Here is a 23,690-nt window from a genome sequence, read left to right as displayed (position 1 = left end):
TCTTTACCTCAGCAGATACACATCACTAGCTCCATCCGTCTGCAGTGGGGTTGCATTTTGACATCACAGGTTCATGACATCCATCTTCCACACAACCTCATGGAGTCAGTGGTTTAAGGTCCCCGGTTACTTTTCAGACATGAAGGTGACTTTACTATACAAATAAAGTTATTCTGATTATCGTGTTCATGGAAAGGAGAGCACGTCTGAAAGGAGTGTCAGTGTGTCTGTGTGTGTTTTATGGTTTGTCCCTTCCAGTGTCCCCCACCACCAGCCTCCTTCTCCGAGGGAACAGTTCCCACCTCTGTGAGCACCTGCAGGCCTGCTCTGTCCGCTCTCCTTCCTGCAGGCTTCGGTGCACCTGGGAATGCAAACTGCCAGTGTAGGTGTTTTATAGGAAGTGGGTGTATGCTCAGGCTTTCTCTCGCTCTGTGCTGCCAGGTCACCCTCAAACATTACAAAACATAACAGCGACCACACACTGCAGGGTCCAAGGCACACAATAGCACTGAGTCAGAATCACTTTTTGAATTTGAGAAACGACTCTTTGTTTTGGCTCTTAATAAGAACTACTGGAAGGAAAAATTCCCCATATCCAGACGGTCTTTTGGCTTTAGGAAACACTAGGCTGAGCACTAGAGGAGGCTTTTAAACCTGCTGCTGTGTTTCATGGTGTTACAACAACTTAACTCTTACCCCGCCCTACCCTCTACTACACGGGTGTCCAACTGCAGGCCTCGAGGGCCGGTGTCCTGCAGGTTTTAGACGTGTCCTTGATCCAACACAGCTGATTTAAATGGCTAAACGACCTCCTCAACGTGTCTTGAAGTTCTCCAGAGGCCTGGTAATGAACCAATCATTTGATTCAGGTGTGCTGACCCAGGGTGAGATCTAAAACCTGCAGGACACCGGCCCTCGAGGCCTGCAGTTCAACACCCCTGCTCTACTAGGACTAACCCACGAAGCCCTTTTGTGAACCGAGTGCTTTCGGTCCAGTTATTTTGTTCTGCTTATAGAACAAAATAACTGGTTGTGGATCAGAGGTTAAATGAGGAGGGTCTCCACTGGAAGAGCCTGGAAGCCATTGTAACGGTCGTCTACCTGCATCTTTATTGACATGTGCTGAGCTGTCAAAGCTCACGATGAAGCCTGCAGGGGAGGTCGTCTGTATCCTTTGGCAACATTAGTGCTTTCAAAATAACATAAGGTGACACGAGGTATGTGCTCATTTCTGTCATGCACGTGAGTGTGCACGCAAGCCTGAGGAGCTGAGGTCTCGGCTCTCGTCGTAACAGGATGAAGTGTCTGTCATGCTAGCGTAAAGGCGTGCCGTTTGAGCCTGAAGCTCCTCCCCCGTCCATCAGCGTGATGAGATGTCTCCTGAACACAGCGGGCCTGTCAGGGCGCAGGGACGTGGATGTGACAGGCCCTCGAGCAGCGAGTGACCCTCACACACATCTGTGAACAGGACCCTTCCCAAGGGTGTGGAGGGACGGGAGGTTAATGGAAGAGTGTAAGGGGAGCGGGGGTTCACCTGGATGGAATTACCTTTGGTGACGGGGAGTTTCAAACGCTTTTGTTAACTGCAGTGAGAAAGAAGAGCGCTCTTCCCTCTCGCTAACATGCCGTGCTTATTGTGTTCAGTGCTTTGAGGCCATTCAGAAAAAACAGACTTAATGGGTTGAATTTTGTCTCATAATGGATCCTGGCATCATAATCATCTTTAGCAGAACCAGAGATATTGGGGTCAGTCAGGCTGTGTGCACGCTGGGGGCGGCGGCTTAATAAGGAGCCGGCACTCAAAACAGCTCACAGACGGTCTGTGGCCTGTGTGTGGCTGCCCACCGCATCTGAAACACAACACCAGCACACACACACACACACACACACACACACACACACACACACACACACACACACACACACACACACAGTCCTGCAGTCTTTACATGGTGTCAGCCTGCCTGCAGAGAGTTGTTAGGAATGAGGCCACAGGTGCTGTGTGGGACTAATGGCCTGAGCTCCTCTATCACACATCACGACTCAAAATTACACAAAGAAAAGTTTAATCACATCAATAGTAACCGCTATGCTGAAACAGCGACACAGTTTTTGTGTTTATACGCTGCTGTCTCCAATCCTTGGTTGGACCTGAGCTGCGGTCGAGTGTGTAAGTTGATTGCCAATGTCAATCAGAAATGTGTGAGCGCAGAGTTCCCTTCATGCGCTGGAAAGCGGAGCTGTCACTGCTTGATCAGCTGTTTCGGGCAGTGTCAGCTGCTTCTATTTTGTCTTTTGCCCTCGTTGGTATCCCCTGGTACCTCCTCTCTCACTCTCAGCACTTTGACAGCTGTTGTTGTCTTGTTGTTGGTCCCACTGGCACCTTATAGGAGTTAGGAGACATAAAGGGAAGGAGGGAGTAGAGAGAGCTCTCCTCCCTTTAAGTAGCACAGTTTCATCTTCTCCACTATTGATTCCCAAAGCCAATAACGGCACTGCATTGGTGCTCAGCAGCCCTCTGCTGCTATGATGAGAATAGAACTACGACCTGATGATGTGTGTGTGTGTGTGTGTGCGTGTGTGCGTGTGTGTGTGTGTGTGTGTGCGTGTGTGTGTGTGTGTGTGTGTGTGTGTCTTCATCTCGGGCTGTTTTTATAGGCCATGTCTCAGAGGAGGGCAGCTGCTGGGTGATGATTGGCACCCTGTTCCCGATCTCCTTCCCTTACACTTCCTGTCTTCCTGTGGCTGAACCAATAGCGCTGCTGAGTGACTGCAAATCCAATCAGGATTTCAGGGGGTCTAAACAACCTCTTTTCATGTAAATGTCTAATGGCCCCTTTGTGTCAAGCACGGCTCACGCTGCGCCCTCAGAGAGAGCGTGGTGAGAAAGCTGCACGCACCTTTTTAAAAGAATAATCCGAGGACTGATTGGGCCTTTATGGCAACGAGATTCCGGCTGATATCCTTTCTTTCCTGCTTCTCTGAAAATGAAGACAAGATTGCTGCACCTTCACATCCAAGCAACATAAACAGATCAATTAAGACACACATGCACACTCCCCACACCGCAGCCTCTGAAGGTCAGAGCTGGGGCTGCTGCATGCTCCTTTCATCTGCTTTCATTTATTTAATGCAGACTATGTGTAATTTATTATATTTGATATTCCATTAATCCCAAACCAACAGCGACATGCTTGAAACAAACGTAAACACTTGTCATTAAATTAGCTGCTCTCACAGTTGCTGCAGGAAAGACAAACTGCAGCGTTGAGCTGCTGGATGTCAGCTCGGTGCCAACAGCTTGTTTCCCTTAATGCTGCAGCCTGGGCACAAGTCTGCAGCATCACAGCAAGCACATCTGGATACTTTTTTTCTATCCTAAAAAATTTCAAGAAGCACCTTCCTGTATTCTCACCATATGTGTTTGTAATGTGTAAAAGATGATGTTCCACTGCACTCGGGCCAGCCAGCCGGGCCGGTATTTGTAGCTGTGTGATTCTTACCAGCTGCAGCTCGCACACTGAGCAGGTAGAAGAAAGACTTGATGCAGCAGCAGTGAAAACCTACCAGCCCTTAGCTGCAGTTAAAAGACTGAAAGAGTTTTTGGTTGGTGTTACAGCACAGCTGCACTTGATGGCAGCTTCTGTGGGTAGAGTATGAGCTGCTCAGATTGACAGGAACATTTCCCAGGCTTCATGTGGTATTTATCAGAGAGCTCTGGTAATCTGAGCCGAGGGATTTCTTGGAGAATTAGTGGTGATCAGAAATGTAAGGCATGCAGAAATGTTGGGGCTGCACATGAAAGAGGATCCAGCAGGCAGCAAAATGATGTTTGCGAGTGTCTGAGTTTCAGTCACACACGTTGGTGTCCTACTAAGTGATGTGTCACACCCTCCACAGGCAGGTCCATTAATCATTAGGGGAAGAACAACAAAGCTGCCACTCCTGCACACCTGATAGAAACACAGCACTGTGACGCCACAGTGACTGAAGCTTAGTTTACACCACATTCCTCTCTGTTCAATAAATACATGCTCATAAGTTTTGGTCAGCATGATTCACCAGCAAAGCTATGATGTCATTTTAATCTCAGTGTTACTGTAATTGTTACATTTTTACTATTTTCCAGATGTAACAACACTGAAAGTCTTTCTTCCTGGACACGATGAATGTTCTTTCCTCAGAAATGCCCGTCACACATAACTGACCTTCAGCTACGTGTCTGTACGTCACTGTGTGATTGTACAAAACCTTTTTAAGCACAGTTTGAAATCAGGTGCTTTTATTGTGAAAGATTGACGGTGTTAAGAACAAGTTAAAGCAGAATGTGGTTTCGCTGCAGATGTAGTTGGTCGTGTTGTCAGATATTCAGTCGCCTCAAGGTGCTTTATACTGTAAGGTAGACCCAACAATAACACATACAGACAAAAACCCAACAATCATACGAGCTCCTGTGAGCAGAGGAAAAACTCCTTTTAACAGGAAGAAACCTCCGGCTCATCCAGGCTCATCTTGGGGTGAAAGCTGTGCGTCCGACTGCATCTGGTGCCAGTTACAGAGCAGTGGGCGTCCAGTATTGGGGACAGACTCGCCTCTGTCTGTGGCGTGTCTGTGAATGTGTCAGTGATTGTAGAGGAAAACCTCGACAGGAACTAGATTCCCATTTATGAGAAAGGTTAGATGTGTTTGGAGTGCCTGACATTTTCTGTGTGTGATGACATCTGTGGTATGCAGGGTTGGGTTACCTGTTTCCACATCAATACCAGTGCCTTCAACACAGTGTTTGAACTGGTAGGTCTCAGGGTAAGGATCATCGTGGCGTTATTTAAATCATTTTTTTGTCATCAGTGAGGTGAGTCATGGCGTGGTGATGCACAGCGAGGGCATCCTGTAAGTATTAATAGAAGGACTGTTGTCCTGTATTAGCTCCAGGGTGACATTTCTGACATTCCTCAGGATTAAAAGAAATGATGATTTAATCCAACGTGATAATAGAGATAGTGTGGTCTCGTGCAAGAGCGAGAAGCTATTTTTAACAGCAGACGTTACTCGTGCATCGTTTGCTCTTCATACAAATACCTCCGGTTGCAGCAAGTGTTGTAATAATGAAAAGGGCAGCGGCACAAAGGTGGAGGAGAGTCAACAGAAACTGAAGAGGGGAGATGTATTTATGGAAGCTGCACTGAGCGCTGACACCTACACACACACCTCTCCACAGTGAACAGGTCACAGTGACACATGGCAGTTTTAAATGTGGCTGAATGACAACACCTAGCCTGAAGACATGTACAGACCTGCAGGTGTGCTTCTCCGGTTCCTCTAATTCCGTCTCTGGCAGCTGACAGACATTCAGATTCCTGAAACTGGTGTGCCTCAATTAGTTAGAGCGTCCTTACTGTCAGCTTCCACGGCTGCAGGGCTGACGCCTGGGAAACAGCTCATAAGCCCTAAAAGAGGAGATAGGTTTTAGAGTTATTGATCTGGGACTCTCCTCAGCTCTTTCCGGGACAGTGGCGCGGCTGCACCTCTGTTGGTCTTCCTTGGTCTCTTGTGTTCTGGGGGCCTCTGGATGTCTGGAGTTTTGATCTCCTCCACACCTGCTTCATGCCCTGGAGGACGGGGCTGTGGCCCCCCCACACCCTCTAGCAGATCATTACATGAAGGAACCTTTTAAAAACAAGCGCGTCCATGCTCACAGGTGTACACACGGGTGATCACACCCACAAACTACACCCTTTTTGGCTCCTACCTCAAAGCACACTGTGTTCTGTTGATCTTATGTGCTGCACAATAATGTTTAACATTTAGTATTTACTGTCATATTCCCATATATCATTGTGATGTTGTTTATTCTATTACTCTTGTTCTCTTCTGCTTGTTTTCTTTTTTCTTTCTCAGCAGGTGATCCAGGTGATTGATATATGCATTTTTTTTTCTGCTCATTCTGTTGGTTTTTGTCTTTTGCCCTTCTCCCCCGTCCCTCTTCTCAGCTGTTTCTCTTTCCCTCTTTCTTTCTCCCCTTCTTTCCCCCAGTCAAGTCTGTCCCGTATTCAGTAAGTGAAAATAAAATAAACAATAAAAGGTGAATCAAATGGACCATTACGGCAAGGCTGGGATGGTCAATGTGGTAAAGTAAATCCGTTGGGCATCTTTCTTTGCCTTTAGACAACAATTCTGATGCAAAAGAGCCAAACGGGACAGGCCAAAAAAAAGAAAAAAAAAAAAAAAAAAGAGTTATTGATCTGATCTGGCAGCGCGGTGGTTAGCACTGTCGCCTCGCAGCAAGACGGTAAATGGCCTGCATTTGTATAGCGCTTTTCTAGTCCCTAAGGACCCCAAAGCGCTTCACACAACCAGTCATCCACACATTCACACACAGGTGATGGCAGCTACATTGTAGTCACAGCCACCCTGGGGCGCACTGACTGACTGTCGCACTGACAGAGGCGAGGCTGCCGGACACTGGCGCCACCGGGCCCTCTGACCACCACCAGTAGGCAAACACGGGGTTAGTATCTGGTATGCAGCCAGGAGGCAGCCTGGGATCAAACCACCGACCTTCTGATTAGTGGCTGACCTGCTCTGCCACCTGAGCTACAGCCACCCCAAGACGGGTTCAATCCCACCATCAGGCCGGGTCTTTCTGTGTGGCGTGTTCTCCCCGTGTTTGTGTGGGTTCTCTCCGGGCACTCCGGCTTCCTCCCACAGTCATGTCATGACTGTGGGAGGAAGCCGGAGTTAGTGGGGATAGGTTAAGTGGAAATTGCCCGTGAGTGTGAATCTATGTGTTAGTCCTGCGACAGGCTGGCGACCTGTTCGGGGTGTACGCCGCCTCTCGCCCTAAGACAGCTGGGATAGGCTCCAGCGCGCCGCGACCCTGAAAAGGATACGTGGACGAGGCTGGAGGATACGATCTGGACTTTAGAGAGTTGCCAACAAAACAATGTAACAACTTTTAGTAATGTGACGTCTTATTGGTTTCTTTTTGTTCGGGTAAAGAGCCCAAATGTGACACCTTTCCCTGTGAAGCTTCTACTTGAGGTGCATTTTTAAAGAGTTTCACATTGAGGCACAGCAGAACAAAGAAACTCTGGGCCCTTTGATATCTGTATTTAAAAAAAGATTTTTATTTCCAAGCAAGAGCCATTCAATCCATGACAAATCCCATTTACTTGAAAAGTCAAATCTCGGCGCTAAAGGCTTACAGGGCGAGCTTGAAACGAGGAACGCTGTCTGCGTACATCTGCGTTTTTATCTTTTTGTCCCCTTCAGCTCCTTTAACGCCACTTTTTCCAGTGAAAGCTGCAGTCAATCACCCTCAGAATTAAAAAAAGCTAATCATCTCTTTGCAGTGGGAGACGCACCTTCAGTGGGTTTTTGTGGAAAAGGATCAAACAGGCTGCTGAGCACTTTGTGTCCCGCGGCCGGATTCAGGGGAATCTAGTGTGTCACAGGGCAGCGTTTCAGCTCAGTGAATATCAATCACAGACACACACTCCACATATGTGTGTCTGCATCGCCGCGATGCAGTATTCACAGTGGCATTGAATCGTAGGGAGTGAGTCATCCCTGGAGGTATTGTTCTGTTGGCCAATCAAAGCGATGGATGAATGTCCGGTGTTTAGAGTCTCCCTCTGTGCGGCATGCGAAGCAGGAAAATGTGTGTTGCAGGAGGTCGTGGTGCAGCTTGCTCAATTGTTTTCAGTTTCTGTTACTCTCAGCTTGACAGTAAATTTCCATTCCTGTCCTCTGAAACCCAGAAAACTCAAGACGGCTTCACACGAGTACGTTTCTACAAAGACTGGCTCCCAATCACCAGGAAACCTACTCTATAATATCCTGATGATGATGTAAGCAGAGCTTTTCCAGTTTACAGTGAAACAGTTTTAAATATGATGACATGAATGAGTCTTTGTGACGATGTTAGACTGAAACGCAGACTCGAGTGTGGCTGCTATTGTGTCTACTTTTAGACTTCTCACTCAGCCATTGTCTTCTCAAAGTGAAAGACGATGGTAACTTCCTCGCTTGAGAGACTGTGAGAAATACGCACGGCGTGTTATTTGAAGAACATCAGAGGAGGATTGGCACTCCTGCGTGATGCACGGGGCAAACTGAAGTCAGGGCTCGGTTTGCTTGGTTTGTGTTGTTTTGTTGCTTGTCTGCAGAAACGTTCCTCTCATTAGAGAAAACGTATCCGGTTACATCTTTTGTTTTTTATATAAAAAGTGAATGATAATGGAAAATAATAATTAATATATGGACTTCAGAGAGGTTTTAAACAGTTCTCAGCACGGTCCCTGCAGACCAGGCCGCACTGCTTCACACTGCTTGGTGAGGCTGCTATGAATCCTCACCATCACACACATTTATTCACAGCCCTCGCTGTTAATTCACTGTGTTGTAGTTTTCTAAACTCAGGTCGCCAGCCTGGCGTTTACAATGACTCGCAGCCGAAGAAGAAATAAAGTGTTTATTAGGATAATAGTGGGGAAATGTCCCGTAAGCCTAATGACAGAGGCACAGCTGATCCTATAGGACTCGTTTACGTTGTTTTGCAGTGTTCGGTTCACAGATAGATGTAATGTCTTCACTGTCAATGATCACAATTACGCCCCAGCAGTCATCACTGTAATTATCACCATCAATATGTCCAACAAATGCAGTAAACAGTGCTGCGAGTGCTGCCGGGTTGTACTGCTTATGGATAAATAAGGTCAAAGAGAACAAGAACAAGATCTCCAGATCTGAATCTTCAGCAGGGTTATCAGTGCTGACTCTGACTTCACTGAATTTAATAAGAGAACATGCAGAAAGCGTCTGAGTGTACCTTTGTTTTTCTTACAATAAACAACCTGACAACATCCCCTACGCCTCGTGTCAAGAAACAAAGTAATCCATTTGTAGCTGAAGTGTAACTGTTATTTATCATCTTATTATTTTCTTTCAGAGTTCAAACGGGTTCAGGAGAAAGCGCGTTCCTGGCAGGCGCGGCGTTCTCGCTCGGTTGGGCGCAGCCCTTCACGTCTCAAAACTAAAAACAGTATTTCACATATTTGTTCTGTTTTTGCCAAGTTTGGCACCGAGGCTGTTTTTTCTCCACAGCATCTTCTTCATTTTAACACCAAAGCTGACGTTACATCAAAGACTTTTGCACAAAGGATTTATGTGTCTCACTCTAAAAGCAAAAAGGCTGCGAGCAAACTGTTATTACCCGACTTAACTCACATGTGCTGGTACTGCTAAAAGGTGAAAATGAGCCGAGGAAAATAGCACAACTTATCAGCAAATTACATAAAATAAGATCTGCGGAGAGAGAGAGCCTGTGCGGTCCGGTTGATGACCTGAACTAAGTCAGCTGAAGATGTGAGGATGTGTTTGTAACAGCAAGAGTAATGATCTCTGTCCCCACGAGGAGCAGCTGCTGCTGGTTGATTATGGACCTGTCCCAACTTATCTCCAGTATGCACAGCAGAACCAGTGTGTGTGTGTGTGTGTGTGTGTGTGTGTGTGTGTGTGTGTGTGTGTGTGTGTGTGTGTGTGTGTGTGTGTGTGCTGTGGCTGCAGGGTGAGCTGGCAGAGCTCTTTTAGAGACCTGGACCTGCAGGGAGGAGTCATCAGAGTCATGACACAACAGGCCTGTGGTCGGTGATGGAGGCGACAGAGAGGGAAAGAAACCCGGGCGAGAAGAGGGAGAGTAGCGACGCTGAGAGGTGGAGATGTGAGGCACTCGTTAGGAACTCGCCCAGCTCCTGTAAAAACGTCATTAATATTAGTGAAATTAAATTAGAATTAGACTTTAGATCATTTCCCTGTCTCAGGTTAGATTGTTCTTCCCCAAAAATAACAGCAGAGTCGCACCGGACGAATGTTCACATGTAGATTTTCTATAAAGTGATGACGCACTTTTCATTTACATAACACGCGTGTTAAGCTGTAACACCAATAACACGGCTCTTACTTTTAATCCCAAAAATTCATATTTCACATATGAACTTCATATATTCATATATGTTTTCAGTCAGATGTGGTGAACCTATCAGGATGCAGCTTCGCTACCTGCCCAGTTGTTGCATGTACATACCTGCAGCATCATTATGTAAAACCACAGCTTTTGCCTCAAAATAGGGTTTTTATCCTTTTGCTTTTTTTCTCCCGTTTATCAGATTACGATATCACATGTCCAAAACTACAGTTATGCTTTAATCTGATTACTGTCCCTCATCCCGCTGGCTGGCCTCTGCAGCTGTGGGACAGCGATGCCTGTATCTTATATAACACCCCCCTCCTCGCTTTCCTCTCTCAGCTCCTCTGAACGTTTATGCTGATGATGTGTCAAAACACTCCCGCCTGCCTCCCCATCTCCTCCCGCTGCTGTCAAGAGTAACATCGCTGCCCTTTCTCCTTCGCAAAGACACCAAACTCAGTTTGAAAGCTTTAAAAATTCTGCTGTGTTTGGGTTCGCCCGCCTCATAAATACTGACGAAGAGCCTGCAAGGGCTGAGCGGTCGTGCAGTCAGCAGTGGGGCAATTAGGGAAGCACATTTTGGAGCACAAAGTTTCCTTGTAAGAAATTAAGATGGAGGAATTATTTATGGCTGCACAGCCACCGAGCTTCTCAAGGGTCAGATATTGCTGTGAATTGTCCTACATCTGGTTAGTTCCCACTGTCATTCTTTCTTTTCTCCACAGCCTTTTTAATCGGTCTGAGCTCGTAACATTTGCCACATGTCATCCTGATTTTCTCTCCTTCAGGGCTACGTTATTTGACTACATCACAAACTGCACTTCTCTGACCTGCTACGTTAGCTTAATGCAAGTTATCTCTGACATCTACCCACGTGTTATCGTATCTATGTGATATTCTCGTGAGGTGACGTGTAACAGGGGCGTGTCTCTGGCTGACTTCTATCAGACACTTGATCTGGACGGGTCTCGACTTAATCAGAGCTGAAGCAGTGTGACATAAAGCAGCAGTCCGCTCATGCAGTAAATGAGTATCGAAGTCAGTGACCGTCATTTTCTGTTTCTCTTCTCTTTCCGCAGTTTTCATCTGTAGCTTCATGGTGGCAGCTCCCATCTTTGGTTACCTGGGCGACCGCTTCAACAGAAAGGTCATCCTGAGCTGTGGCATTCTCTTCTGGTCCATTGTTACCCTGTTGAGCTCCTTCATCAGTAAAGAGGTACGGCTCTGAGAAACCACACAGCGCTCGCAGCACTGCAGCTCCACTGTCAGTGTGTTGGTTCCCCTCATAGACAAGGTTATTATTCTGTAATGATCTGGATACGCTCGAAGTTAAGGCAAGCAAAATGTAATGACATGCTTATTAAGTCAGATACCCGCTCTGCCTTTGTAGACATGCTCTGCCTGCGCCCTCTCTCTGGCTAGCAGCCAGCTAATGAAGGCCTCGCGCTTGTCTCGGTTACAATGGTTTGGAAGATAAAACTCATTTCGCTGATCTTTTACAAGCAGATTTAGACTGTGTGTCTCTAAGAACCTCTGTGTGCGAGGAGATGCCGGGTGCTTTAAACGGCCACATCATTCATTCGTGGAGGCCATAAAATGGGGGAAGGGGCGTCCCGCTGAGAGTCGACATCATATTAGAGTAAAAGGCTCGGCTCACGGACGTCTGCGTGGGGGCGTCGACGGGCTCGTGGTGCCTTCTTGACACGACGGTTGTAATGAAAATCTGACAAAGTGACTGAAATATGTGCCTTCAAAGCTGTGTTAGTCAAATTTATGGAGCGTGCAGAGCATCGTCACGCTGCAGTGTCTCCAGCAAGTAAACCGCGAGCGGAGCGACAGCTCGGCTCAGGTCTCAGGAGCCTGTCCTCTGTCCTCTGTCCTCGACTCGACTGCTGCGCCTAAGCAGCAAATACATCGAGGCCACTTATAGATAAGTTGAAGTTAAGGAGCTCTGACGAATCCCACAAAGGCCGCTGATGGCTCACGTCCTTTGTCTCCAACTGTGACTCCACCCTTAAGACATGTTCCTGAGCGTGCCGATCAAACGAGACATGATGGCTGTTATATAATAGCTGTGGCACTGTCACCAGGAGAGATGAAAGACACGACACGCAATGAAATGCTAACGAGTGCTTACAACAGACTCCTGTCGTGATGCATTTGAGGCGCTCTGGGGCGTTTGGAAGGACTCGCAGGAGATGCAGGATGCAGATCTTACATAAGAGAAATTCACCACAAAGTGAAACTTCATACTTTTTCCTCATGACCACAAGATTATGTCATAAAGTGATCACTTGTGCTTCTTTATTTTAACATGTTGAAGCATATTACTCGCTGCTCCTTACTATACGCCAGAAAGACAGCACATTGTGCTGCAGCTTGTCTGCCTCTGGTAGGCTTTATATGTTATATTTCCAGGACTGTCCCTGTTTATACCTTAGTTTAGTAGAAAGCATCGCTCAGCTCACTCAGCGTCACCTCGTTTGTGTCGAGGGTGTGAGACGAGGACATCGAGATCTTTTGTTGGACCAACTCCACAGGTTGATGATCCTTTTTTTGTTTATAGTTTTATGATGGTATCATCTTTATAATGGTGTTGTTGCGTGACTGCTCTTCAGTGAATAGCCAGTCTGCATGACTCAGACACAAGCAGGTAAAAGTCCACTTGGAGTTTACTCCAAACAGGAAAACTTTCAAATCAAGCAGAAAGAGAAAAGAAAGGTGGCGGCAAGTTCCAGGTTAGCAGGGGTTAAAAAACAAGAACATCTATGAATAACTGGAAAGCTCTGGCAACAGCACAAAGACAATCAGGCAAGGAACGGTCTTTGTTCCCACAGTACATGTCATGAGGGCACTCACAAAGGGAGTGAAGTGCAGATGAGCAGAGGGAAAAATCATGTGATGCGACTGGTGGGAAAGCAGGAAAGGTGGGAGTGGCTTAGTTAGAAATGACAGAAGAGTTAGAAGCAAGGACGCACACAGAATACAGCACTAATGAATAAAATTCAATTCAATTTTATTTATATAGCGCCAAATCACAACATAAGTCGCCTCAAGGCGCTTCATAGATACAGAGAAAAACCCAACAATCATATGAGCCCCTGTGAGCAAGCACTTTGGCAACAGTGGGAAGGAAAAACTCCCTTTTAACAGGAAGAAACCTCAGACAGAACCAGGCTCAGGGAGGGGCGGGGCCATCTGCTGTGATTGGTTGGGGTGAGAGAAGGAAGACAGGATAAAGACATGCTGTGGAAGAGAGACAGAGGTTAATAACAGATATGATTCAGTGCAGAGAGGTCTGTTAACACATAAAACACACGTACACCGTCTGTCAGCAGGCACGGCACCGTTAATGATAACTAATGACTAAATGCACCTGTAGGCCACCTGATCCAGCTCCAACTATAAGCTTTACCAAAAAGGAAAGTTTTTAATCTTAAAAGCAGAGCAGGTGTCTGTCTCCCAGTCCAAACTGGTAGTCCTGGTTCCACAGACCTCCCATTCTACCTTTAATATAACCAAAGAAGCGAGTAGACGTGGACGTAAATGATAAAAGTTTCCTTCAAAGTACCTCTTTGGACTTGCTAAAGTGTCAGGACCAGTGACAAGTGCCTGAACTGGTGTCCTGTAGATAAATATCAGACTGTGCTTTAATAAAGTAACAACACACAGTTTCTCAAACGTACTAGTTGAAAACAGCTGATTGTGAGCTCATCGTATGTCAGTGAACATGGGAAACTAACCCCGCCATGTCAGCATGCTGATATTTGTCTTTAACTCATTCAAAAGTCGGGGAAAGGTTTCGATCATCTCAAACTTCTCTTTCGTGTCTTTGTAGTCTTCAGACGTTTTCCAAACCACATTTTTGTGGTGCTTCTTTGGCAGCGTTGCTTCTTTGTAGAGTTTCTGTTCCAGTGACCACAAACACAGGAAGAGTGCCTGTCATCATCCCACCAAACGGCCATTAAAGGAAAAAAATAGTCTGTCTGTAAATCATTTCAAACAATGTGACAAACATAACTATATACACAGCAGTAAACACTTGCATGGGCTCATAGTCTCAAGCAATATAATAATGCAAAACTATGTGCTGAAAAAACAGTAAACACATCTTTGGCGTCTTCACTGGTATAAACAGCTCCTAATTACGTCTTTATGAAGGACACTGCTTATCGGGCTGTAACAGCCCAGAGCCGCGTTACGAGTGGAAATAAAAAGATCTTAAAAAGGCTTTGCATATAAGAGCAGCTGACTGGATTGGAAGTCTTTACTGTAAATGTCTTGTTGTGGCCAGATCACAGGTCAGATTACTGACCCGTGTTTGTCATTTGTCTCCTGTGTGGGGATCCCGATTTCTTTGCAGCTTTACAAGCAAGCCGGTCGTCCAGATGTAGTGAGTAGTGGTTGCCGTGGAAACAGTTAGCGATCAGCTGCCTGCACAGGTGCCTCAATGAGAAAGATGCTCCTATTAAGGCCTTTTAAGTTTGTCTCTTCATCCCTTCATACCGCGCAGATTAAACACATAAAATCTTACTGCTGTTATATTTCCATTAACTGATAATATAATACATAACATTCAAAGTCAATAACTAATCTGTGCTCAGCACCAGTACAGCAGCATGATGGGCATAGATGCAGACTATGCTAACATATGCAGAAAGAAGAATTATAAAAGACTTTTATTCTGAAAATCCATGTTTTTTGGTGCTCATACAAGAGCTCATGAAGCCACTGAATATTTTGCGACAATGATAATATACTTAACTGGTGGACTACACCTATAAAGACCGACTACATGGTGTTTCATTGTATTTTATATTTACCTGGTGTAAAGTAGGAACTCAATAATGGTTAAACAGAATTACCATGTTTGATGCTCTGATGTCTCGGAGGATGACCCACTGATCCTCCACTGTATGTTCACAAGCTCAGCGATGCTGAATCAGCACGGATGTAAATACTAAGTGATTAAATGTTGTGATTGTAACACAAGGATACGCAGATTAGCTTCTTCCTCCTCTCCACAGTACTTCTGGCTGTTTGTGCTCTCCAGAGGACTCGTGGGCATCGGAGAATCCAGCTACTCCTCCATCTCTCCCACCATCATAGGAGACCTCTTTACTAGTAACACCCGCACCATGATGCTCTCTGTCTTCTACCTGGCCATCCCCCTGGGAAGGTAAGATGCAGACAGGGCCTGGGTTGTTGAAGCTGATGAGCTATTTTGGGAGCTGAATGTTCATGAAACGACACCTCAGTGATGACCATGAACGTTTTCATCCTTTCATCTCTCCTAGCCCGTCCTTCAGATGTTAAATCCAAAGGAACTACAGAGCTGTCATATAGATAATTGAACTTTTCCTCACATTGGGAAGGTCACGCTTATGTTTGTTTTTTTTAAATTGAACCTTTGCAGAAAAATACTTTCAGTTGGCTCTGTGAAGCTTAAAGCAGGGTTGGAGCTGTGACATGGAGATTTGTGAGTAGGAGGTATTATTAAGCTCGAGTCTCTAGGCTCTGCAATTCATTTAAGCAGATAAAGAAGCTCAGGGAGAAAACAAACAGAGCCAAGAAATAAAAGACCAATGTACCTGCGATGCTCACTTTAGAGACGTCCCATTCGCCCGAGCTGTCGCAGGCTGTGCTGTTCTCCATCGTTTGCATGCTGGAAGCGCTGCGTAGTCTGCAACGCTCTGAACATGAGCGTTATTTGACATTTCTGTCATTATATCCAGGCTGGAGACAGACGAGCAAAGGGAAGCCTAATCTGCCCTTTGAGTGCTTGTGTTATGACTCGCCAGAGTTGTTTGGGTCACGGTAAACTGCCCAGCAACAATGACAATGGGAGGTGAAAGAGGGAGCCTCGGCGTGGCGCGTCAAACATCCTATCCACTCTCCCGCTTGTTTGTCTTTACTGACGCTGCGGTGACCATTTTCAGGAAATGACCCAGGAATTAGACTGGATTCATAGGAAACGGATTCCCCTGCCCTTCATCCTTTGTTTGTTTGTTTTTTCAAACCTTTTTGAAACCGGCCCCACAGATATGTTTCTGGGTCTCGCTGCCGTTTGAGTCGGTCTGTTTTTCATGCTCAGGTTTTATTGTTGTGTTGAACTTTCCAAACGCTCTCTGATAAGATTAGCTGTTAGTCACTCACTGGAAATATCATATGCTGTCTGAGCACGTTTATGCTGCTCTGTTATTTTTGGAAGACTAGCCGACGACGGCAGACTGTTTCCACCTTCACTGTGCGTGTGTATAAAACCAGCTAAACATGTTTTGTCTCTTTTAGCAGCAAGTGCTGATAACAAAGTTGTTGCGCTCAATTGATCCTCTCGCTAGTGTTGCAATTTATTATTCTGATGGGAAACAGCATGTGGGGAGAGACTCTGCACATGCAGATAACTCAGAAATCACAAAGGCTGACTGGCTTTCTTCACTTTTCCAGTCAAGAGTTTAAACAAACTGTGAGTAGAAGCCGCACAAAGTGTTGGACGCCAGGCTCGGGGCCAATGTGTCACTGCTATCTGGGGCAGAGTGTCTGTCCGTGGAAGCCATGAGCTCCGTCAAGCTGTGATCGTGTTTAGTGTCAGGCAAGACTTAAAGGCCTTAACGCACCAGACGCGTTTATATTGTGTGTTAACATGTTTTCAGATTTAACGCCGTCATTTTTCAGATTGTTTCGATTCGGAGGATTTTTTGCATGATCTGACCAATCAGACCGCTGCATTTGGAAACAAGTGCGATCATAGCGTTTGAATATGCAGCGATATGAAAGTGTAAAGGTAATCAGATTCCTCTGCGCCCTCACACGTGACTCCATCTCTGCCAGTAAGAGCTCAAACTGCCCCGCTGACGTCGGTACCAAAGTGATGGTGGATCAAGGAGAACCTCTTCTTTACAAACATCACTATCACTTGATGTCGAGTCCACTTTTGTTGTGTCTATAGGTTAAATGACAAATTTGCATCTGAGAGATTCAGAATGTTGTGTACAAAGTTTACAGTTAGCCACCGTTTAGTTAGTTCGCCCATTTTAACTCCATTTTTCCAGGTAACGTTCCCGTAATGCAGCGTCATAAACGTGTGACAAACAAAGAAAACTTAATTTAGAGACGTGTCTCAGTGATGATCGTCAGCGACGTTTTCCATCCAAGCCACTTTACAGTCTTCAGTTTTAGTGGCAGAGATCAGTGTAGGTCAAAAGTGCTCAAAGCCTCTGAAAGTTAACGATTCATGTTATTGTCACACTCGTCGGGTTTTCTGTTGACATTTGATGAGTATGGTCATGCTGGATAAACTGGCATCAGGGGTGTAAAGCAGCGTCTTTTCTGACAGTTTCATCATTACTGGCAGTTACGTCATCGCCTACAAGCTCAGCAGCTTTGTATTTACTAATCCCCAGGTGCCCAGTTATCAATCTGAATCCTTTTTGTCCTTGAAACGCTGATGCCACGCCGATCTCACCCGATCTGATCCAGCGACAGTTCCCTCAAACGTTTCACTGCAGCGTTCATTCGTTAAGCACAAAACACCATTTTTTTTAGCAAAAGCAGTGAAATTACTGTGAGAGTAAAGCCCGCGGCCAGAAGACAACACTGGCTCTGTGTCCTCACATTAGTTACTTTACACCTGCGTTTAGTGGCTGCTCGCACAAATCACCCACGCAGAGACCAAACAGATTCCGGCGCTTTGATCAGTAACACGTCATTAGTTCCCAAACACTCAGCAGCTATAATCAGACTACAAACAGGATGTGTAGTAGTGTGGGCTTCAGTGATGGAAATGACAGACTCAGCTGACGCATGTCACTGAGTCACAACTGACTGACCACTTCACTAATTACACATAATTCCAGTGATTGTTTGTCGAAGCGGCCACTGATCAGGGGAAGAAGAGCGATCCGAACAGGTACCATGGGCGGGGCATTTGAGCATTTCAGCAACTGCTTTTATATATTTATATTTATATATATATATATATATATATATATATATATATATATATATATATATATATATATATATATATCTTTCACACAAAGTCTGAAAGAGGAACAACAACAGGTCTGTGGGCACAAATGCACTAATGAGGGCAGAGACCGCGGCAGAATGGCCACAAGCTGAGAGAAGAGCAACATTACCTCAGATGAATGAAGCAGCTCAGGACCTGTTCTGTTTAGTAACACAGCAATAGGCTCGATTTACTCAGAAACACTAGAAAAACCCGGCCTGTGTATTGAAGTGTTGCAGATTCAGTGTCTCACCTACACACTGCAGGATCATTTTAAGAACGATTGCTCGATGAGATCGTTGTACCCAAACAACCTTTGCAGACGTGCACATCACATCATGAGTGTGCTGCAGGGAGAATGACGCCATTATGCTGTTATGTGAAGATGGACCCAAATGTTTCTGTGATTCGGTAAACTTGAGCAGAGCAGGCTGACAGTAAAATGCTGTATATGTTGTGTTTTGATGCATAACCTGTTTGTCCCTCTGCAGCGGGCTGGGCTACATCCTGGGCTCCAGCGCCAAGGAGGCTGCAGGAGACTGGCACTGGGCACTGAGGGTAAGAGCGTCAGCATCATGTGGGGTGGTGGGAGGGGGCACTGGCTCAGACGTTTGGGGAACAGAGGCTCAAATCCTCCTTAGCTCAGCCTTCAGCTTCCTGCAGAAGCCTTTCTAAAAACATCTTCTTCCATTACGCGTTCACACCAAAAAAACATTTGCTGCATAGGTTCTGATCGGCTTCAGCAGCAGGAACGTGGATTTCTAATAAACACGCTGCAGTCGCTGTAAACATTTAAGTAACATTTTGCTCATGAAGGCCATTTCTGCTGAACGAGGATAAATGGCAGCTCTGGGAGGTCTTTGTCACTACAGGAGATTAAGGAAATACAACATTTGGTTTGGCCATTGTGTCACTGTTGCACGTCTCGGGTGCATCCGCAGGTACGAGCTGTGTTGTGTCAAACAAATGTCTCCTGACGTCACACCGTAAAGCAAAGTGACAGAGATGATGTCAGAGCCCGATTCAGCAGCTGATGCAAAGATGCTGTTTATAGAGAGCAAGAATCACCCGCAGGAAATGAGCTGCAACAGGCGCCGCAGGCATTAAACGTCTTTGTAGGGCAGCGATGGAGCAATGAGCCGGGCATGGCGCTACAGCTGTGACTAAGTACTGTTGGGCAAATACCCTAAAGGTGCTCTGACGAATTAACCTGGATCTCGTTTGATAAAAGGCTCATTTCTGCTCCCGAGAGAAATTTATCTGCAGAAACCTGCTGATGGGATATTGAAAAAACTCATTAATAGACTGTTTTGTGCTGCAGCAGGAGAAAGGTGCTCTATTAGGAGCATAAAGCCAAAGCTGAGACCAAATGTTTGGAGGTGAACCTCAATGAAGCCGCCCGGCCTCAAAGGAGGGGACCAGCGAGAACCCCAGCAGGGCTCCTCGCGAACCGCTAACTTCAGGCCCATCCTTGGAACGAAGTATGACCTCACCCTTCTTATGAAGTGACTGGAACACATGAAACTTTCTCGCCATGGAAGAGATTCCTGGACACGGACAGCTCGCTTGGCAGGAAGTTCATTTCTTCCTCGCCGTGGCGGAGCTTTAAAATAAAAACAAAGAGCAGGCTGGCTTGTTCCAAAGCAGCCACAATGACATTCCAATAAAACAATCTCAAAGCCAATTAATCACCGGTGTGGCATGCAGGGAAAACAAATAACAAGACATAAAACGGGTTCTTTGCAGCGGCATCCTGCTTGAAGGGAAAAACACTGCAGCGCTTCCGTTTGTTTTTGCCCAGCGTGTTCCAGCTAGCTTCCTGAAAATATGGATGGGATGAAGCAACAAAGGAGGTCCAGCAGGAGAGGGCAGTAGCTCATTTATTTGATAGCCCACCACCCATACAGGAAGCGTCTAATGGGCCCTGTGGGAGTCGAGGTTAAAGGTCACAGCCCCTTTGAGTTTTAGAATAATTCTGAAGGAACATAAGTGCCAAAAAACCTGATATTTGTTTCCCCTTCAGTGAGACCAGCTCCAGCTTCCATTAGGCCGCCTCGCTCTGAGACACGTTATAAGATTTCGATGTAGACGGCGGCGCACGGCGGCGTAATCCTCACACTTCTGAGAGCGCAGCCACATTATTAACTGCATTATGAGCCACGGCAGACACAGAATTATTCCCCCAGTGAAAAACTCCAAAGGACACACACAGACGCACACATCCTCACACAGACACACACGGACACACACAGACACACGTTTCACAGCAGCGCAGTACTTATGCATATAAATGGGCTTTTATGAGCATCAAAATATAACGGGATGAATTTCCCCTGACATACGAAATTGGTTTTGCTTTTGTGAGCAATTTGTATCACTCAAACGAACCCCCTCGAACGCAGCCCATCCTGCCTTTTGTCTTCGTCTCCGCCACAAAGTCGCACGCAGGTACAAACACGCTGCCACGCAGCCCATGAAAGATGATGGTGACTATAGCAGCAGATGGGCACTTTATGAGGTTTTCACCTCGGTGAAACTTCACAAAGCAAAAACAAAAAAAGCTTTTTTAGGCTCTTTTGTGCTTGTACCCACAGCCAGGCCCACACCCACACATGCACACACATGCACATGCACACATGCATGCACATGCACACATGCACACACATGCACACACACACATGCACACCCACACATGCACACACACACACACAGTGAGTGTCAGGCGTAACGCAGACGCCGTCCATTCAGACTGGAAACAGCGTTCTTTGTCTCCTGTTTTAACTCTTCTATTGCTGTTTGTTAGCATGATGTGTCTGAACTCTGATGCTGATTGATTCTCGTCCCTTTAGGTTTCCCCAGTTTTAGGCATCACTGCAAGCGTTCTCATCCTGCTCCTTGTCCCTGACCCAAAGAGAGGGAGCGCCGATCAGCTGGGAGGTCGCATCAGGAGCCGCACCTCCTGGTTGTGTGACATGAAAGCGCTCGCCAAGAAGTAAGGCTCACTTTCAGACAGCACATTTTGGGAAATCGTTTATGAGTTCAGTGTTCAGGGGGATTTATGGATAGATTTAGAGTTTTGGATATAAGTCGAGCTGCAAGGTCCCAACAGTCCTAAATGATCTCATCCTAGATCATCTGCCCCTCCGATCATCCTCCGTCTAAAGCTGTCGTCTCAGTTTCCCTACATGTCCACCCTGTCTTTGCTTCCCTCTGGTTTGCTCACAGCTGATATTAAATAAGGAAAATAGCAGAATTGTCTGTTTTTAGCTTTCTAAGTGTGAGAACATGCTTCTTTACATTCAACTACATCCTTCATCAGTACCTTTAAATTGTTGGATGGACAAACAAAAGCATTACACACGTCTTCATTATGTAACCATGGCTGAAATGGAAATGCCAACAGGAGCATTCACTGTCCTCCTGCCCTTCTGCTGAACAGCACATGGAGATATCATCTGAATTTCAGGAGCAGACCACCTCCGGCCTCAGGCTGTAGAAGCCCCCCCTTCACCAATACCTGCTGTTCTCATTTTCATGCCCCCCCATTTTCTCTCGCTCCTCTCCTCTCCTCTCCTCTCGTCCTTTCCTTCATTCACTCCTCGTTAGTACATAGGATCTGTCCGGCCCGGGAGGCGTCACCAGTCCCCTTCGAGGCCTTCCCCAAACCGCAGCACCAGTTCGTACTCCCTCATCGCCCATCGTTACAAAGGATGTGGTCCCAGCCGGTGAAACACTGTAGCTTTGTTGTGTTGGACCCGTGGGCTGGGTTTCTTTATAGAGATGTTGGACATTTTTAGCCGTTTGGATTTATTCTTCACTTCGGTGGCTTTGAGCTGCAGCACCTGCTGTTTCAGCTGCTTTAACTCTGTGCAACCATCAGCTTGCAGTTCTGGTCAGATAAGAAAGAGTCAGCGAGATGTTTGACACGATGTGATTATCCTCACGATCTTTCTGTGTCTTTGTTGCCAGTCGGAGCTACGTGTTCTCCTCCTTGGCTTCGGCAGCGGTCTCCTTTGCCACGGGTGCGTTTGGTATATGGATTCCTGGCTACCTGTTTAGAGCCCGGGTGGTGCAGAAGACGGCAGAGGCTTGCACAAAAGAGATTTGCAGTAGCACGGACAGGTGAGAGGCTCATGACTCGACGGAGGGGGTGGATTTCTGTTTCCTTGTAAAGGGCAGGACTCCAGCACCGTTTAAGGATCAGAGATAGAAAGTAAAACTATTTGAGTTTCCTCCAAAGGATGCATGAGGAGGAGCGTGTGACACACCCCACTGTGAGCAGCTGATTGTAGCTTTTTTTTACAGTGCGCCATTCTTCTGCGACCTTGATCGCAGTGTTTCACGCTGTAAAACCTGCTCGTCTAAATCTGCGTTATTTCCCACAGCATGGTGTTCGGGGCCATCACATGTGTGACGGGGCTGTTAGGCGTGGTCATCGGGGCTCTCACCACACGCCTGTGTCGCCAGAAGACAGAACGAGCCGACCCTCTGGTGTGCGCCGTCAGCATGCTGGGCTCGGCCATCTTCATCTGCCTCATCTTCGTGGTGGCCAAGAAGAGCATCATTGGAGCTTACGTAAGGCTCGTTCCCTGGAGCTGTCGCACAGACGGCGTTGTGCCTGCAGTGGATCAAGTTTAAGTAAAGAGCTGTGCCAGGTTTGGGGATGTTGGAAAAGCATTCTTCATTTTCAAGGATGAGGCGATATTAGCGTGTCAGCTATGATTCATTCTAGAAGCTGACAGTCAAATGAGACGGAGAAGCTGTCGGGTGGGAGCAGAGCAGTGAATGGGTGTAGCTGATCATACTGATCGTAATAACAGGTGAGCCTGATCGGGCCTCCACACTCACTAATCGTAGGCAAACAGCATGGAGCCAGTGGACCTAATTACCTCGTGCAGCAGGAAAGGCTGTTTTTGAAACAATGTCGGACTTATCAAGCACAGATTTCTCGCTCTTATCAGTGACAAAGGAATAGGAAGGGACTCTCAACAAGTTGGCCTGCAGTGGCAGAAACGTGGCAGTCCCATGCGTGTAAGGAAACTTAACAAACAGGCTTCCATATCCTAAAAAATGTGACCTCGGCTTTCCCTGGAAAGTCCGGCTTCGTATTGGATTTTACAACTGTGAGCATTTTTTTAAACCGAGTGACGATTCGAGTGACACGTTTGATCCTGGTATGAGGAACAAATCCCTCTGAGCTGCTGTCAGGAAGAAGAAATCAAACATGCAGAGCTCCCACTGTCCACGAGCAAACAACCAAAAGCTGATTTATTTAAGCAGCAATATGTTAAGTTAAGTGTCATTTATATGAATTAAGTGAGTAGCCCACAGGTAGCACGCCAAACAAAGTAGGTCCCAGGTGACAGATGATTACTGCTGCGAATAATGATTTCGATGTAATGAAGTAAGATTTGTTTGAACTTCTTCCAGGTCAAAGGCGCACATTTATCAGGTGTCAGGCAGCAGCATGACTCAGCCGATTAGAGCCGAGGAGCAGAAGTTTCCATATTAATTACACCATTACAGATCTGTCCAACTCAATTTTATACAGTTGCTCTATTACAGAAACAGGCTTTAGCTTTGCTAATGACTGAAGTGACGCCTGGTATCGCTCCGAGTGTCAGATGGTAACAGTGCAGGTTGAACGCTGTCTCGTTTCCAACGACAGAGGTTTGGGTTTTTACCAGGCAGCAACAGTAGCAGTCCTCACTA

At 46.3% G+C, this 23,690-nt stretch overlaps 1 protein-coding gene across 2 annotated transcripts in view; it reads left to right on the top strand.

Moving 5' to 3' along the window:
• The window catches only part of spns2 (SPNS lysolipid transporter 2, sphingosine-1-phosphate), a 57,193-nt gene that overhangs the window by 19,420 nt on the left and 14,083 nt on the right, over window positions 1–23,690 (top strand). For both annotated transcript variants that reach the window (XM_085288094.1, XM_085288095.1), the window contains exons 3-8: window positions 11,047–11,183; window positions 14,995–15,146; window positions 18,470–18,536; window positions 20,828–20,970; window positions 21,948–22,100; window positions 22,364–22,553. In XM_085288094.1, the coding sequence (XP_085144220.1) occupies window positions 11,047–11,183; window positions 14,995–15,146; window positions 18,470–18,536; window positions 20,828–20,970; window positions 21,948–22,100; window positions 22,364–22,553 (842 nt within the window). The remainder of the gene's footprint in view (window positions 1–11,046; window positions 11,184–14,994; window positions 15,147–18,469; window positions 18,537–20,827; window positions 20,971–21,947; window positions 22,101–22,363; window positions 22,554–23,690) is intronic.

The sequence above is a fragment of the Mchenga conophoros genome, linkage group LG10 (genome assembly GCF_057382185.1).
Source record: "Mchenga conophoros isolate Kocher_MC1m ecotype Shallow Benthic linkage group LG10, M_conophoros_male_GT1.1, whole genome shotgun sequence".
NCBI classification, from domain to species: domain Eukaryota; kingdom Metazoa; phylum Chordata; class Actinopteri; order Cichliformes; family Cichlidae; genus Mchenga; species Mchenga conophoros.
Note: the sequence above shows the minus strand (reverse complement) of the source record. Positions and strands in the feature narration are given on the sequence as shown.